Genomic DNA, 18,743 nt, shown 5'->3' with positions numbered 1-18,743 from the left:
GGAAAAGGCCCTACATACTTACTCTCAAACTACTAAATTTGATGGGATTTTTTTCACTGCCTTCGAAGAGTCCTGGATCCAGTCTCCAGTGTACACTGTTAGAGTTTAGTCTTCATCAGATCAGGCACTTCAGTTGTACAGTATGTCTTGCAACAGAGAAATGCTGAAGGAATATTTATAGCTGTACATTCTTGGCTTGATGACTGAGCCTTCTGCAGAAATAAAAATTAACCATGGGGGGGCAGGGAAACATTTCCAGTGCTGGAACAATGTAGCCATCCAGCCTTCTCAAGCTTTTGCCATCCATTAAAATACTATACTTTAATTTTACCCATTTCAAGAGGCCTGGCAAAGAGATGTCCTGAAATGACATGAAAATGATGATTTAATCTAGATACCAGATCATCTGTATTTCTTCCAAGAACTGAGAGGAAGTTGTGAGCAATATCAAGAGCAATATCCATGGAAGAAAATAAAATATAGTGTAATCCTCCCAAAGACTCTGTAAAGTTGAGTGAACACCTAATAAACTATTGCCTAAATCTCTCTTGTTCCTCTAGGAATGGAGGCCAACAAAGTTCAACATAGTTCAGGATGGCAAAGCTAGTTACCAAAAGACCAAAAGTGATTCACTCTAAACCTCGCATTGGGAGAGAAAAAAAGACAGATTGCTGTTCTAGGATAATGATGGATAAAGGTCTAAAACAATACCTTCAAGAAGGCCATCAACAGATGAAACATGCAGTTATCTCAGCAGATATGATGCTCTATAGTACTGAAATTTTTCTGCATGAGGGGACTGTGCTCCATGGGTAAATCAATGAAGATTTCATGTTGAACTGCAATTTTTCAGCAGTTTCTAAGAAAGAAATACCTAAGCTCTGGTCAAATAAAAGATTTCACTCAGTAATTCTAACTAGAAAAACAATATATCATTTCAAAGATAAACATTATCTGATTACTTCTAATGGCTTAAATAACAAACATTGAAACATACTGTGCCAAAGAAGATTCCAGTACGTACAACTACTTATTGCCTCAAATGCTCTGTTTAGGAATGCCATACTATTTCCATTTTTATGCTGGTAAAATGCTTTTTTCTCATTTTCTCATTCTCATTTATTTTTCTATCACACAAGCAATAAGACTGAATGTTTTAAAATCCATTCCTCAGATACATTAACCAAAAAGTGTATTCACTACCAGTCTTCTTTCCTGTACTATCCTTTGCTATTTTTCCCAGTTTGTTTAGCATGAACTAGACAAAGCTCTAGACACTGCCAGTTAAGTAAGAATGGCAGGGAACTGGGACTCCCAGATTAATTCATCTGGTTCTTTCAGACTAATTATTTCCTCTCCAGATTGTCCAGACTGTTCCCTACCACTTGAGGCCCATTTGAAGCCAGCCCATGAACTGCACACCTGTCCCAGTAGTGACATTTCTTCTACAAAGACCACAGCTTCAGTCTTTGTAGGGAACAGAAGCAATTAAATAGAAGTGGCTCTGCCAGACTCTTGAGTAATAAGCATTTTAAAAAGTGATTTCTAGTTGATATTAGAAACTTGAAAATACTTGAAATACTCAATACTTGAAAATTTGCTAGATTCTACTATTTATTTAATTGTACGAGCTTGCTTCCTTTTCTTCCTTCAGGCCAGTTGCTCTGATGGTTCAAAAAGCCAACCCTTCCTTCCACAGAGAAGAAATCACCTGAAGAAAAAAGTGGCATCAAAAGAATACGTAGGCCAACCTTAAACAACTTCTGAAGATGCTAGGGAGCAGTATTTGCTGCTCATGGGAAAAGATTTAGTTTCAATGCAGCCTGATGAACCTTTTTACACAATGTGGTACTAAACTACATAAAGACTAAGATTAGGGGCTGATTCATAGAAGCACCCATGGGCTTGACTTTATTCCTTGATGTTACTGCTCAACAAACCTGAAACATCTATCTTTATAAACACTGATCTACAAATATTTTAATACAGAATTGTACCAGTGGATACACTTAAGCCCTCTTACTACTCCAGCACCATTTCTTCTCTCTCCCACTAGCCATTATTTCAATCCAAAAAATAGCAGCCGTCTTGATCATGTAGGTTCAAACACTCAGAATGTGATGCGAAGATGGCCAAGAAGAAAGAGAAACATTTTGAAGAGGGCAATGGACATGAGAGGGGACATGACTGTGCAGGCAGACACACAAGAAAATGTGAGTGTTCAAGCCCCCCGCCACTGCCACTCAGCTTCAGTGAGACTTCTCCTTCTGCTCACAGATCCGAGCTGCAGTATTTACAACCACACTGCTAACACCGCTCCAACACACGTCCATAAGACCCCTACGTCCACCCTTTGCAAATCCTAGCTCTGGCCATCACCCCCAAAATCACAAGCAGCTCTATCTGTCTTGCCACATGATGCCAATGAAAAAGGAGAGGTGAGAAGGTAAGGCTGGGCTTTGGGGAGTATCTCAGCCAGCTGGAGGTGGAAAAGGTACAGAAAAGTAAGCATGAAGTCTCTGCTTGAAATCTGCATGATCCAAGAAAGGGTTTGGCCAACAAGCAGAAAGCTAAAACAGCTCTTACTCCTCTGATGTTCAACAGCTTTAATACAGAGTTCAAATCCTAGAAATGTGTCAAAATGCAGTAAAAGTTCCCCAGTATAGAGGGAGAATGGTGCAGTTCCTGCAGATTTGAAACCTGTACCACATTCCCTTTAAGGGCAATTCCCAATTTATTCCCTAGGTGTACAGGGCAGAAGGATGAAAGAAATTAACAAAAAAGCAAAAATGATTGGTTTTTCATGTTTGCAGCCACTGTTTCATCTGAGCTCTTCCAAAATCCTTCACGACACCACTAATGAAATAAGGGCACAAGAATTTAAAAATAAATAAATAAATAAATCTGACTGTAGTCCTAATGTAAAGAACATTTTCCTAAATATGGAGGGAAAAAAAAATAATAATAATAGGCTTCACAACTGCAATTCAGGAGAGGTTATCAATTAGCTCTTATGAGATCTAATCAGGCTTTTAAGCAAGTGTTAACTGAACTACCACCTGGGTCAAGATCTTAAAAAGCAGTCATAACACTCAGCATCACCAGCACAGGTGAAACCTCAAACTCTGTCAAATAAGCTCATCAGTTTTATTAAGACATTTTGTTTCATTTTGTTTCATTTTGTTTAATGTGATGCTTTGAGCACAAAGCGAAAGCCAGTGTAGATTCATAAAATGAATTCTTGGAGATTGTATCAGCGGCATAAAGTGTTCCTATGCTACTGCTTCTTTCTCCTAACTCCAAAGCAAAGTATATCACTCCCTAAATTATTCTGCCACAAATGTTTATGTTGCCCTCATGAAGTGTATTCGGGAACTTGACTCACTTAAAAATAAATCAGAAACCTCTCCCCACATCAAAGAAGGAAAACTTACAGCATTTAACTAATTCTATTTCAAGGAAATTACTAAGGAAAAGGTATACAGCCAGAAAATAATCTTGAGGTCATTTGAATCTGACTTATTGGCAAGACCTTTCTTCTCTGCTGAAGAAAAGGTGTGCATTCGATTTTGGCTAGTGACCTTAATTCCAGAGAAAGCCTATTGTACAGCTAACCTAATATGCTGAAACAGTAATTGTGTGCTATGCTCTAGAAACAGGTGGGCAAGAGAAGTATTTTCTTCTCTGCTCTGAACTCCAACAGCATGCATAATACAAATACAGTAAATACCAAAAAAAGGAAGGCACAATGTGATTAAGCTCTAAGCTTGCAGAATATGCAATATGTCTTTGTGTCATGTGATATATAATGTCATAATATATGCTCATTGAAAAGAATCTTAATTCTGAAAAGATTTTGAATTAAAACAAGAGGTTTATAAAGCACCTCAATTCCTCCAAAGAAGGGATAAGGCTGGTCCTAAATTGCAGTCCGAAGAAAACAGATCAGATCACTCCCTAGACTTAAAAGAGTGCAAAGCAAAACTCAGGACTCCGTTCAATAGACAGTAGGAAGTTTTTTTCTTAGAACCTTACCTAAAGAATGTTTCTTTGCAGCCAAAACTAAAATCCCATGAGTTTAAAGATATGTAAGATTTGGGTTAATCCATCCAGACAGTAAATTAGGGGGAATCTAGGAAATGCTTCTACCAGCTAATAATTACAACAAATACCTTGCTAGCCATCTGTGAGGCAGGACAGGGAAAGATCTGGTAATAAGTTTTCCTAGCAACTATATACACTGCAACTGAGCAGCTGAAGCATTTCCCGTTAAGCACAGCTCCAGCTGTAACTCCATGCCTCGAATGTACAGCTCCCAGGCAGCAGGTTCCCACTGCGAGGGAGTCGGGCCAAGGGCCCCATGTCCGCAGGAACTTTGCACAGCTGCCACGTAAACTCTCCAGCATTAAGCGGGACTTTCACATTGCTCATCAACCTCAAGCAGGCTGGGATGTTAAGGAGTCTTATGAAATTTGTAGTCTCTAGGGAAAACCATGATGTAAGGACTGGGATGTGAAACAACCCCAAGTATTTATGGCACCAATGGGAAACGTCTCCTGAGTTCTGCTGCTCAAACTGAATGAAGAGTTAAAGAAGCAGCTTCATAAAATTTGGTATACAGCAGGTCCCAAGAAAGGATCGAGCTGAAATCTTCAGTGACAGTGGTACCTAGTCCCATCTGGGGATCCAAGCTATGGTCTGCGGACTCAGGAAAGGGATAATGCTTTCCCTCCTAGATGAGAAGCATCCCCTGTTATCACAGATGGTACTTAGCAAACTCAGTTTGAGTCTGTCTCCTGTGGAAGAAGAGAAAAGCTTAACTGGTTTCTGGAGAGGTCACTTCCAAGCATTTTCAAGGAAGTAAAAATTAAATCTCAGGAACAGTAAGAGTTTTTTCTTGTCTTCCAGAATTCGTGAGGACTAGCCATATGATCGCTCCCTGTTGTTTACGTTTGTCACAGCACACACCATGTGGTATCTACATAAACAAGCAAACCCCCTCATCAGCATGAATCAACAAAACCAAAACCCTACCATACACCCACCATCGTGTATGCAATCAACCTTGGGCTAAGAGCTTAAGCTCACCCTATTGTTATACTTCTTTTCTTAATGGCATTATATGTCAGAATTGAAAAATTACTATTTTGTTTTCATCACAGTGGCTGCCCTATGGAAAATGAGTAAAAACGTTCTAAAAAGGGACTATATATTCAAAAATAGATACACAATATGGAGAACTCAGAGTGGAGCAATCAGAACAATCTTTGCACAGCCCCATGGCATGAGAACATCTCATGAGAACATGTTCTCATCCCATGATGAGAACAAAACCACCACCAGCAAATAAGATTTTAGAAAATTCAAGCTATTAACTTGATGTCTGATAATAAAATGCAGGCTGTCAGTTTGATGATACAGGCGGTGGCAAAGTGAACTGTAAAAGCTACATCAAATTCCGACTCAAAAATATTAAATGTTTTCTTTTTCCTTTTTGTCTTCTTTACGCAAGGCAATTGTAATATGGGCAAAATATATAATAAAGTGAAGTGAAAAATTAAGCATTGTCTTGTCTCCAGCTTTAGCTATGGAAATGTGATTATTTTATAGAATGATGACAGTAATAAAAATTAAAGTTTGGATCAACCACGATGGAAATATTTGGGTTATTTCAGTTAGAAGTTGAGAAATCCATTAAAGACTTTAAAAAGAATGGTATAACAACTGTGTGTTTCAACCTCCAAGTTGTAAAATGCAGAACATATCCAGTTTGTGACAGTCCATTGGCAGCATCTAATGGGTCTACAAGTTGCCAGTAACTTCAGCTGATAAAACAAGTTGTCTTGAATATTCCCCTATGTTTTGATTGTTCAGTAGATGGTATTTTAAATTCTATGGGATTCTAACCTACCGTAGATTCAGAAGTTTTAGTACATGTGGGAACCAAAACTAAGAAAACTAATGGGACAATTAATAAACTACTTCACCTGTTGAGAAACAAAGTAAGTATAGAAACAATTGCTGCAATGATATGAAGTTCAGCTCCTTGCTGCTCATAAAATCCTTAATCTGACGCTGTAACAGAACAGAACAGGCCATGGCCGATGTCATTTCAAGCTGGAAAAGAAGCCATAAGTAGACACCGTCTTTTGTCATCCCCCCCTCTGGGTCAGGTATGGTTCTTCAGTAATGGAAAAAATACTTCTTTCCCTCACGGTACACATCCCTGTGCCAGGGTCATCAAAGCCATTTTACTGCCGTCACTTCAGGTTGCTCCTGCAAGGTGCCATTATTTTGCCTGGTCTGCACTGGGCAAACAAACAGCCCCCACAGCAGTCCACACAGATTAGTCTGTGTCCTCAGCACTCAGTAACTCATACCTATGTGCCCTGATTCACAATGATACAACAGCTGCTGTATTAAACCTGACTTGCACTTCCCCACCAGGATCCTACCTGCTTGCTCTGCCTGGAGCTTGCACTGAAAGCCCAGGGATGCAGATGACAAAGTATGCCAGCACAAAGCCCCGGCGGAACTACAACCACTGTCTGGGCTTGCTGTAAACAATGCAGCAACCTATGGGAACAGAGAAGGGCAAATATTGAGGGATACCCTTGCTACCTCTGCAAATTCTTTGACAAGTCCTTGTTGTAACATAAAATTGTCCGTATGTTGGAGGGGAGCAATGCTATTTTCTGCATCACTTCCTATACTACGACCCCTGTCAGCCTCCCTAAGCCCAGGCTTCTGAAATAGAGACATTAATTTCCCTGGGTCTACACAATTCTTTCTGGAGGCCACCAGAAAAGAGGGCTGTAATTTGTTAATCAAAGCAGTAAATGCATATAAATATATTTATACATATAAAAAATATTTATACATATAAAATGCAAACCAAACATACTCTAAACTTACTGAAAGTATTTACAACCGAGCAGACCTTGAATATCAAGGGAAGGAGGGGCTGATTGTTAAGAGTGGCTGAGTGGGATTGGGTCCCAGCAGGGATCCTGCTAACATCATATTGCACTTACATACATACATATATATATATAATATATATACATATATATAATGTTGCACATATGTATTATGACTTGTGTCACCATACCCTCACCTTTCCAGGCGCCATGTGTGCCTGCATCCTTAGCAGCTGAGATGCTGCTGATGAGACTTACTTTCCAGTAAAAAGAAGGTGGTGATTAGTTTCTCCCTTGCCCTACAGGCAAGATAATCTCTCCTCTCTGCTGTTCGAAGAGCTCCTGAGCAGCTTATTGGTGATGGCAAGCTAAGTCTATACACCTCTGTGACGTACAGGAGAATGATGCTACAGCCATGTGATTTGCTAGAGAAAATCCCACTCCCTTGCACGCAGTAATTCTGAGCGATGAACACAGGCGTGTATCAATCCATGTCCAAAGTGTACTTTGTGCAACTCAGGGAAGGCTCAACAAAATATGCCCTGACGCTCTTACTGTACACAATCTGTGTATCTATGCTATATCTACAGATAATGAAGCACTGATCTTCCTAAGTATTAAGAGAAGCCTACAACCCTGGGAAATGAGCAAGGAATATTACCTAGTTATACTCAGCTGGAGTTCAATTTTCTCAAACATGAGGCAGTAGCTGAGGTTTAGTAAGTGATCAGTTTTTTGTTGTCTTTGTTTGTTTGTTTGCTGTTGTGGGTTTTTTTTAGGTGGGATGGTATGGAAGGAGTCCTTCCTATTTTCACTCTACAAAATAAACTCATGCTTTGGTCTGCATCTGCCAAAGAGGAGAAGCGGAGAAGCTGAGGCTGGCTGCTTGGTACGACAGGGCTGCAAGCGAGATGCAGTGCAGATCATGTTCCCAGTCCAAGCAATTAAGGTGAGACAGACTCTGGAGGCAGAAGGGATTCCTGACCTGGGGCAATCCCAGCCAGTGTCCCATGGCAGAACCCAGAGAAGACCAGCCAGTCCAGGCCTTGGAAAAAAAAAGGTTTTGAAAAGAAAACCACGCGTTTGACTAATTCAGGTTAAAATTTAAAAAGATTCTGATGTTCTCTGGTGAGCAATCTGTAAGCCACACTGCAGCATTCCTTCTGTATCTGCAAGGACAATGGCCCAGTGGAGGCAGTCGTCCCCTGCCTCGCTGGTATGAGTAGGCACAAGCCTTCCATCAGGAAGTGACAATGCAAGCTGGACCCCCACGTGCGCAGCAGCAGAGGCGGGTTTTCTGCTCTCTGCTTTGACCAGCCAGGATGACACGGTGCAGGAGGATTACCACCTTTAAGTAGCAGGGACATGCACAAATACGTGCCCTCCGGCTGCCCTCCAGGTGCAGCCTCCTGCGGCGCTGCTGCTGAGGACTGCGTGCAGCTCCACCTCGCCACAGCCCCGAGCTGCCACCGTGCCCCTGGCTGCTGGGGGCACCGCTGCCAGCGCCCCGCGACAAGCACCTTCCCTGTGCTCTGCCTTGCTCCCTTCCCTGCAGCTACAGCTCACAGACTTGTCTCACCCCGAGTACAAAGTCTCTCTGAGCTCTGCAATGGTCAACAGAGACAGCTCATGCCCTGACCTGACCTTCGTAAGCACCTTACCCATTCTGTCCTAGCCCACTGTCACCCCGCATTAAGGAGGGCAAGGCTGCCAACAGCAACACAGAGCTCACTGCCTGTCCTCTGGGGAAAGCGCCGTACTGGGAACAAGAAGGAACGCATGCAGGGTATGTCCCGTGTGTGTCCAAACCTCTAGACAAAAAGTAGGGATAATCTCAGTTTCAAAGAATCTGAAATCTTCGTTACTTAAAGCAGAAATGCCTGGCAGTTCTCATGAGCAACTTCCAAAACACAACAGCACCTAGTGTGACCCTAATGGCTTCTCCAGCTTTCATGCAAGTCTGTTTGCCCATACTTGGTGCATTTGTTGCTGCAGAGTCCTTACAAAAAGCCTTCTTGGCTTTTTCCTTTTTCCTTTTCCTTTCCTTTCTTTTCCTTTTTCTTTTTCCTTTTTCTTTTTCCTTTTCCTTTTCTTTTTCTTTTCCTTTTTCTTTTTTCTTTCTTTTTCTTTTTCTTCTTTTTTTTCTTTTCCTTTAACTTCTTTTTTTTCTTTTTCCTTTTCCTTTTCTTTTTTCCTTTTTCTTTTTTTTCGTTCTTTTTCTTTTCTCTTTCTCTCTTTCTTTCTTTTCTTCTCTTTCTTTCTCTCATATTTTAAAACATTTTTTCACCTCCTATCTGTTTAGCCTTTTTGCATTTCAAGGAGGGAAGGGCCGAATGGGACTGGCCTCAATGCTCTGAGATGAGACACTTACATTACAAAAAGAGACACATCACAAAAAAAGGCTACAGAGTCCTGAATCTTAACGACATGCATTTTCGGTTGATAAGCTGTCAAACGTTTTATGTCAGGAGTATCTGTAGCATTTTTAGGGTACCAGCCAGGATGCAGCATGAGACGTTCAGCTGCGGTTCCCAGGACAGGCCCCACCTGCCCTCCCCAGCAGCTGGCCCCAGCCATGCCGCGTTAGGCCCACAGGCCTCTTCTGCTCCCTGCTGCTCCCAAACCACCCACTGGGTGCTCACAACAGCTGCAGATTATTACTGTGGAAGCAGCGCACCACAAGGATTTGCAAGAAACACGTGACCAAATAGGACCTAGCAGGTCTCAGTTACGACATGGATTTCAGCCAGCCAGGCAAAGCATCTATTCCGCAGCTACTCAAGTGGTAGCTGGGTTTGCCTTCAGGGAGCCACGGGCGGCACGAGCCAAACATGCAAGCCCTGAGTAATGCTGCTCACCATAACCATTTGCACGGGTCCAGCTCTAGGAGCAAAGCTCTCCTTCTGCTAGCTGCTGTCTTCGGACAAGCTGCCAAGTACCTGTCACTGCATACAAGCGGCACGGAGGGCAGTGAAACAGCACGCTTTTTTTGTACTAACCTGCAGAACAACAGGGGGAAATTTCCTTTTCATATAAAAATCTTACTTGTCTGCTGAGCAGAGGATGTGGAAATATGCTTCCAGTCATCAGAAGAGTGCAAGAAAGTCCTATCTGTGCATAAATCTGGACTGCCTCCTGTACACCTGTGATTCACAGGTAATATACAATTAATATCTTCTACTTTTCTTGCAGAAAGTCATGATGTTATCCTTCCTAGAGTGAAGTAAAAGAAATGCCAGCACTTGAGGTTTGTTAGCCTGCAAAAATAATTGCCACACTTATTTTAAAGTCAATACCAGCTGCACGTAGACTTCATTTTCATCAGGCAGAGATAAGCTCAGCATAAATCTCCATTAGGCATGTCTTGCACATCCCTAAATTCCCAACTCTGGCAGTTGTTCCAGTCAGCACTCCTGTTGCAGCTCCGAGCTGGCAAAAACAGTAATCTCCACTGCTGCAATTTGTTCTGTATCTTTCATCTCAGCCACATCTGGGAGCTAATGAAAGAGTGATGTCTAGCCCACACTTACATTCTCTTTCATCACCAGCGGCAAAGTGCCCTGCAAGGATATATAGCTCTCCTGGCAATGCTCAGAGTCTCGCTGTACCTCCAGCTGCCTCTGAAAGGTAAGAGCTAGCACAGGCTGCAACAGAGGCAGAAGGCAACCCGTGCTGCTGGACTGCATGGTCCCTGAAGGCGTTTACCTCTGTTTTTCCTGGGCTCTCCGCAGGGCTGGCCAAAGAATCAGGTGGCACAGCCACAAGGGACAACTCCAAGACCGAATTCACAACAAATTGCAGCAACGCAACGGTGGCCGCTGTACGCCCCAAGGCCTGGCTAACTCCGACGGGACTGGGGATGCCCCAGCAGGGCGCCAACAGCACGCACGCACACCTGGCTGAGCACATCTGCACCAAGCGCCTCCTACGTTTAATGTGCCCGCTGAACTGCCTCTGCACACTGACTGCTGAAGTGGTCATGAAGCGGAGATCAGAATCACGTGGATATTAGAGCTCGTGGAAGTAATTTATTTCCAACATAAACTAGCAGAAAGTTTAACTAACTACAGCAGCACAGTGGCGCTGCTAGAATACAGCAGTGTGTGAACTTTCTTCATTTGAAAGACATGCAATTGCCTAAAATGAAAGGTGAGAACTAATGTTTTTCAGGATGACTTTTAATACATGCTGCTACCATGCTGCTACGTACCTCAACTCCTTTAAGTTTCTTCACAGGGTCTCAAATGGGTTAATAAACACCACTTCTCTACTGGTTGCAATTCTGTCTGCTCTGCTCTGGGGTGAGGACTTGGACCAGCCAAAGGAAGAGTGTGAAAGCGAAACGACCTGGCACGGGATTTACAGGGGCTTGGTGCAGCTGCTTGCTTTTAAGGAGTTGCCTTGAAAGCATCGCTTGCAGTGCTAAACCACTTTCTTTACATACCATGAATGAACATCAACCTCCAATTTTCTGTTTGCCTAAGAGTAATAGTTTGAATATGAACAGCTTTTCAGCTGACAGATTTAAGATATTTACATTTATCGTCAATGGGGGATAAGACATTTCTATAAAGAAATGAAGAAGGTTGGCAAGTACAAAAAATAAAAACCAAAGAATACAAGCTGTCCGTGGATACATTTCAGAATTCATGTCTAATTTTAACCTGATCATCAGCAATAACAGTCCAGAAACTTCTGTCAACTTAAACCAGCAACACAAAAATCCTTACCATTTTTAAGATGCAGCTTGGTAAGTCTGTGAAAGTGACTCGTGAAAGTTGTTTGCAACAGCAGGCTGGACTCAAGGAAATCCCTTCCATTCACAGGGCTATCATGTACTACCCACACATACATCATGTTGAGCAGTAAGTATTTCACATACCCAAAGAGCTGGAGTCTGTATTTTATTTTAAAGATTGATATTAAAGACCACATATAAAAATATCCCATGGGACCTGTCATGTAGCATACAGTCCAGCCTCCAAACCCACCAGAGCCAGGTTTGGGTTTGGGGACCCCCGCCCTTTACCCCACAGCAGGTGTCTGCAGGCTCTGCACAGGCTGGGCTGGGACCTCACTTCCACATTTACTTCCCATCACCTTCCCCCTGCCTTGCCAACAGCAATGAAACAGTATCTGCTCACATACAGTAAAGGTGCTCCTGAACTGGGAAAAAAAAAAAAAACACTCAGATCTCAGAATAATTAGTATGTAGACATGGAAATTCTTAATAACATGTTAACTATTGTTGGAGAGAGAATTTGTGGGAGTTTTCTAGCTCCCTGTCAGCACTGCGTATCTGCTGGTTGGCATTGTCTAAAAGACAAAAAAGTTTAAAGCCTTTCTGCAAACCAGCTAATTTTGTATTCAGTAAGTCAGCTAGAAGTAGAACCAAACTGAAAAACTTCTGCTATTTTATGTGCTATGGAAACAAGAAACCTGTCAATCTGCAACTACCTATTCTACATGCATTTGAAGTCACTTTTACTGCAATAGAGCCAAGAGGATCAGGGATCTACAGGCTGTGTTTATTTTTTGTTTCAGTCTCAAGTACAAAATACTAAAATATAACTCAAATTGATGTCAAGGTACATCTTAAACTGCATTGCTATCTAATGAAAGCTATAAACTTTTCTCCTCAAATAGCTTCTCACAGGAATATCAACAAGAAGAAATAAAAATATTCATAGTGTCCATCTGTAAATTCCAAAGTGATTTCCTAAGTGGTCTCATACATTCTTCCCATAGATATTCTTCTACAGCTGAAATATTCCTTGCTTGAGCCCTAAGAAAGCTACTTGTTTTAACAACTTACACTAATTTTGTATTTTTTGGCACAAACAAAACAGTCACTTAGAAAGAATTTATCTGACGAACTACTTTAGCTTGAAGGTTTGTTGCAAGTATTTAATCTATAACTTCCGTACTTTCATATACTGACGCTTACTCGTGAAAACCCAAGAAAACATTTTAAAATCCTCAGTATAGCAAGACACTTAGATGCACTCATGTGCTTAACACCATGTGCATCATGTTATCGCATTCAGTGGGATTCCCCAAAGCCGTACACAGCTTAAGCACTTTGCTGTGTCAGGTTTGAAACTCTTGTGCTAATTAAGTGTGCTCTGAGCAGAATTAATGGTTACAACTGCCTACAGTGCTCATGGCAGCCACTGGGCTCCTTAAAGTTGGACTCACAACGATTAGAATGGAACGAACAGCAAGAGAGCATTTTTAATCTCTGCAGCAAAGGCAGACTCCAAGCAGACCGCGGTGATACAGGTAAAGGGAAAGTTTAGATCCCCCAGATGTAGGAAGATTGAGCGGGGCAACCAAAGCAGTGGCAACTCTGCCTCTTAGCCAGAAGTTAATAGTTGAATGGGATATGCAGCTTGTTCCTACCAAATGTAAACTGCAGTAAATCTCTGATTTCACCAGTGTGCCAGGTGGCAAACCAGGGCAGTTAAAGCGCAAATACATGTATGACTCAACACATTGTTACTATATTTACTCCAGGCACTAAAAGAGAGGTAAAAATTCTTTCCTATCTCTACTGACAACCTCAATGTGAGTGTTTCACTAGTGGGGAAAAGGATCTGTGAGGACTGATTACATACTGCAGCTGTAATTTAAATTACCCAGAACAACTAGTAATTATTTACCAGAAAAAAAAAATCATCACCACAAAATGGTTATTCTCCATCTCCTTAAGTCTTCACATCACCATCAGGTATTTTTTGGAAGATCTCCGTTATCCAGAAACAGTTATCCAGTTTCATATGGGTGTAAGTGTGGGAAACAGAAGCTCAGACTATTTAATCTACTTCCTTTTGGATTAAAATTCGTGACGTATAAATTGCATTTTAAGTACGTGCTGGCACAAAGAATATGGTCTTAGAAAAACTCTTAATACTGATCACTTATACAACATTACCATAATGATATAGGAACACTGAGCGTTCTTTCTTTTATGTACTTCCATGTAATTTCTTAAATCCCAGCTGGAGAAAAATATGTCTTGTCTTCTGTCTAGTTTTACTTCAGGCACTACCGGTCTGACATTTTACTTTCAGGTTCCAGTAACATCAGTATTGAGATCAGAGATATTAAAACTTAGAAAATCTGACACGTTCTGTCAAATTATAAAGAAAGTATCTGAGAGCAAATGGAAGAACAGACAGACTGAACGAAGTAGAAAAAAAAAAGGAAAGGAATAGAATGATACGAAAAAAGATACAAACAAATATGCAAAAGAGAAAGATGAAGCAAACAGTCTAATGTAATCAGATGGGTATAAAGAAAAAACATTAACAATGCTGAAAGCACAAACGTAGGGACATAAATTCATGCATAAAACATACAGCTCCAGACAGTATGGGCATGATATTAACACATGCACAAGCAAGATTTTATTCATGAGAACTACGTAAGTTAGGGAGTAACACTCGTGTGAGCAATGTTACGCACAAGAGGTTTTAGCATTTGACCTTTCACCTTTTTTTTCTTGTGTACATCTTGTACATCTGTAAAACATTTAAGCAGACATTTTAACTTTGAAGAAGACAGAACTTGAAAATAATAGGACCTAAGGGAAACCTTTGCCATGAAAGTTGGTGAAATTGCAGTTCTACGATGAACCAAGAGGAATACCCTGAAGACTAATTAGTTGAAAATACAACTAATGTTATTGTTCGGTTTGAGACATCATAAAGTAAAACCTGCAGTTTGTGTATATGTTGAATGCTTGTCAGAAGCAAGCGTGATCAGTGCGTGAATCCAGAATCTGGGATCCTAATTAACCCTCTAACTGCTTTCTGCAAGAAGTCTAATAGCAATTCTGAAATGGATATGAGCATCTTACTTTTATGGGATCGCTTCTGCAGTTTAATGAGACACTGACTGCTAGTTTGCCTCAATCATATTTATAATAATGAGGCACCTTCATAAGGCAATAAGCAACTGGTCTGCCTACTAACAGAGTAAGATTCTAATGAGTAACTGAAGGTAAACTACATGCCTCATCCTTGTATTATCCACGTGGTACAGGTCATTGTCCTCATTCTGCAGACAGGAAGCCAAAGCCTAGTATGTCACTTTCCCATGATCTATTGAGAAGTCTGGAAAGGCTGGTAACAGAGTTTTGGGGTCACAGTTATTTAGGATGACAGCATAATATTCCTCTAGATGATTACATCTTATGCTTTATGGGGAATAGTGTTTTACAGGATGTTAGAACACTTTAAGTAAATTGAAAAAAAAAAGTCAACAAAAGAGTCTGTCTTTACAAATACAGTACTTCAATTTCTTTAAAAGTATTTTGGAACTATAAAAAATTCATTAAAGGCCATTAATCAAGCAATCAAAAAACCGTCTTCCTTCTCCAGGAGTTTCTGTCTATGGATTAACAAAATGGTGCAAGAGCTCAATACCATCCATACAGCTGCCCAAAATATATATGAAGGCAGAAGTTCCCAATCCTGTTACCCTGCCAGAACGCCAGACTCCCTCTTCTCAGATGGTTCAGCAGACTTCTAGACTCTTATCCTATAATCTCCACCTACCTCTGCCAGCACTGTGCCTCAGCTTCGTTTGTAAAACTGGAATGATGCTAAAAATATGCTTTTTCAAGACTAAACACAAATGAAAAACAATATAAAAGAAATAACATGGTTAGAACCGACCTCACTGAAGGGACATTGGTCTTAATTCTTCATTTATCCAATGTATCTATACTGCAAAGCATATCTTGGAAACACTTCTACCAAAATCAACTTAACCCTTCAGCATTATCCACAATGACTATTTACACAGGACTTTTCTACAGAGAACACCGCTTTTACTAATTAATGTGAAATAATCCATTATTTACATTATTTTGAATGCAGCACTCGGAATCTTTGAAGTACTACGACATGCACGAGTTTATGGCAGGGATGGATTAACGAAGTCACAACACCGAGTTTTACAGAAAGCATGCTCTTCTCGAAGCCATACTCGAACGCCCCTGCAGGCGGAATTACCTTTAGCCTACAAACCCCCATTTCTGGCAGCGCTTCCTGAAGCACAACGCGCCTGCCTCTAAAAATAAGCCCCGGTGCCACCGGCGGCACAGATTACGTTTTCTCTTGGCAGACGGAGCCTAGCACATCCAAGCGGGCAGCATGCCCGCCTCACCGGGGCTCGGCCCTCGGCTCCCCGGCCCCGAGCGGCCGCCGGCCCGCCCTTACCCTCGCCGTTCCCCTCCTTCTCCGCCATGGCAGCGGCCCCGCGCCGTCGCCATGGGGACCCGGGCCGCACCGGGCCCTCTCGCCCCGGCTTCCCCGGGCGGCACGGCGGGACGGGACGGGACGGGACGGGACGGGACGGGAAGGGGCCGGGCGGCCCCCGGGGAGCGGCGGCTGAGGGCCGCGGCCGCCGCCTCGGGCCTCGGCTGCCAAGCACAGCCACCTCGCTTCCCTCCGTCCTGGCAAGCAGTTGCGGCCCTCACGGAGGCTGCTCAAATCAAAGTGAAATAAAACATGGCTGGTGCGGTGCACTGCGTCTCCGAGTCTCACACCTTAGATATTGTACTGCGTGTTCTCAAGAGCAGTGAGCCACAGCCCTGGGCACTGACGCCCAAAAACATCAATTGCACCCCAAACACGGAGGCCAGGCATGCAGGCCACAACCATCCTGTGACCACCAGGAACCCCACACCCATGGTCCCCACCATTCCAAGCAGGGTTTAGGGCATCACTCCTGCCATGCCAAGGTGGCAGAAAACATAAACCACCACCAAAAGCTACATCAGGCACGTGTGGCGGCAGGTGCTCACACTGCTGTCCTGGCAGGGAGGCCATGGGCCAGCCCCAGCAGTCTGCCATTTCACAACGTTCCTTTCTTGTTAGTTTTCCCAGCAACTGCAGAGATTTCTGTGTATCTGGGCTTTAGAAAGTGAAAGAACATTTTATTCTAAATACCATCGCTCTGAAACAGCTAAAATATTCTCAGTGATATTAAATAAAACTTTGCAGTTTAAATATAGCTGTGTATTTTAGCAGACGTATTTGCAATGCATGGTTCTTCCAACTCTTTTTACTTTATGAAAGTAAAAAAAATACAAATATTAACATTCCAACAAGATGCAACCATATACTCATTGAAATCGGGGGGGGGGGGGGGGGGGGGAGGGGGGGCGGGGGGGGGGCGGCATTCCTAGAACTAAAATGTCCTCACCACAGCAGGTGCTTGCTTGTCAGATGTTAAAATTTCGCAAAGCCTATTTGGATAATGCCTCTTCACACACTCATATCCACCTCTTGAACAGACAGCTTTGAGGTGTTCAGTATTAGTGTAGGACTAGAATAATTAAAATTAAAAAAAAATAGGGCTTCTTTTCTCTAAAAAATCACTTTTTTATAAGATTTGCTATGCGCAGGAAATAGCTATCCTCAGTGCCTTTCAGCCACTTACTTATTTCTGTTTTTATTGAATGTAGCTCAGAGTAAAGAGGATATAATAGACACCCAAGAGAACTTGCAATTACTCAGTTGGGAAAACGCATGATTATACTCTCTAACAAAGCTGATCCTTCCAAATGGTTATCTATAGACTTTAACAGTTTATTAAAGTAACTAAATATTTCAAGGTATATGTTTGACTACATGAGTAACACGGATTTGTTTCCTCTCAAGCAGATAACAGAAGTTTTGGTGAGAATAACACAGAAGCCAAATGCAGAATTTGGAATGCAACAGAAGAAGGAAAGGCCCTTATCTTTCAGTTTGATGAAGTCCCATTTCTTATTCCCTCAACCCCTCTACACACAAAACCTTCATCTTTCCTGATTATAGATCTATTGTAGTGGATCAGCCATATGTTTGAAACCAAAGACAAGTGCGAAATACATTGTTTTTTATTACTTCCCTCTCCAACTCTAAATGTGAAATTTCATGTTCTTCTATATTGTGCCCAAGCATTAGATTTCTTATGTCATTTTCCAGATCACCTGACTCATCATAGGACATTTAGAGCTGTTCTACAAATGTTGAATTAATTCAAAGTGTTTACCAGATTCCCCAAATAAATGCTTTAAAAAATACTCTTCCAGTCATTCAGGTTTTCATGCCAAACCCATACCCCAAATATGAACAATGTTCAGCTTTAGAATACATACAGATATTGCTTATTGTGCAAATTAATTGAGAATCTTCATAGAATCATAGAATAGCTCGGGTTGGAAGGGACCTCAAAGATCATCAAGTTCCAACCCCCCTGCCATAGGCAGGGATGCTACCCACTAGATCAGGTTGCTCAAGGCCTCATCTAACCTGGCCATGAACACCTCCAGAGATGGGGCTTCCACAACCTCTCTGGGCAACGTGTTCCAGTGCCTCACCACCCTCTGAGTGAAGAATTTCCTCCTAACCTCTAATCTAAAAACATTCCCCCTTGCTCTGTCATTTATCTGATTGAGCGAAGAGCAATCTTGTGCTTTTACAGTAGTTTTTGGCTTGATGTGAGTTGTCACAAATGTGAAGTGGTAAGACAGTCATTCCACTCAGGACACTTACGTTTTAACATCTTCCCAGCAATTTCACCAGGGCTTAGACTTGGCTTTCCTCACCAGCCTTACATATTTCATATATACTTATCTCAGTTTCCTCCAAGACTGATTGGAACAAAAACAATGTGTAAAAGCCGGAAAGAAAGGGGAAATTGTGAAGTAGGCAACAGATATGACGTTGTGTTCACCACGCTACGTCCTATTGTAGCAGCTGACTCAGGCCCTTACTCGCTGCTACGATAGCTCCTTTGGGAGAGCTTTATTCCAAACACATAAAA

At 42.0% G+C, this 18,743-nt stretch overlaps 1 protein-coding gene across 1 annotated transcript in view; it reads right to left on the bottom strand.

Moving 5' to 3' along the window:
• EFCAB2 (EF-hand calcium binding domain 2) overlaps positions 1 to 16,286 on the bottom strand; it is a 31,091-nt gene extending 14,805 nt beyond the window's left edge. The window contains exon 1 of the mRNA XM_040550579.1: positions 16,148 to 16,286. Within this exon, the coding sequence (XP_040406513.1) occupies positions 16,148 to 16,175 (28 nt within the window). The 5' untranslated portion in view covers positions 16,176 to 16,286. The remainder of the gene's footprint in view (positions 1 to 16,147) is intronic.
• Positions 16,287 to 18,743: the final 2,457 nt, after the last annotated feature.

The sequence above is a fragment of the Cygnus olor genome, chromosome 3 (genome assembly GCF_009769625.2).
Source record: "Cygnus olor isolate bCygOlo1 chromosome 3, bCygOlo1.pri.v2, whole genome shotgun sequence".
NCBI lineage: Eukaryota > Metazoa > Chordata > Aves > Anseriformes > Anatidae > Cygnus > Cygnus olor.
Note: the sequence above shows the minus strand (reverse complement) of the source record. Positions and strands in the feature narration are given on the sequence as shown.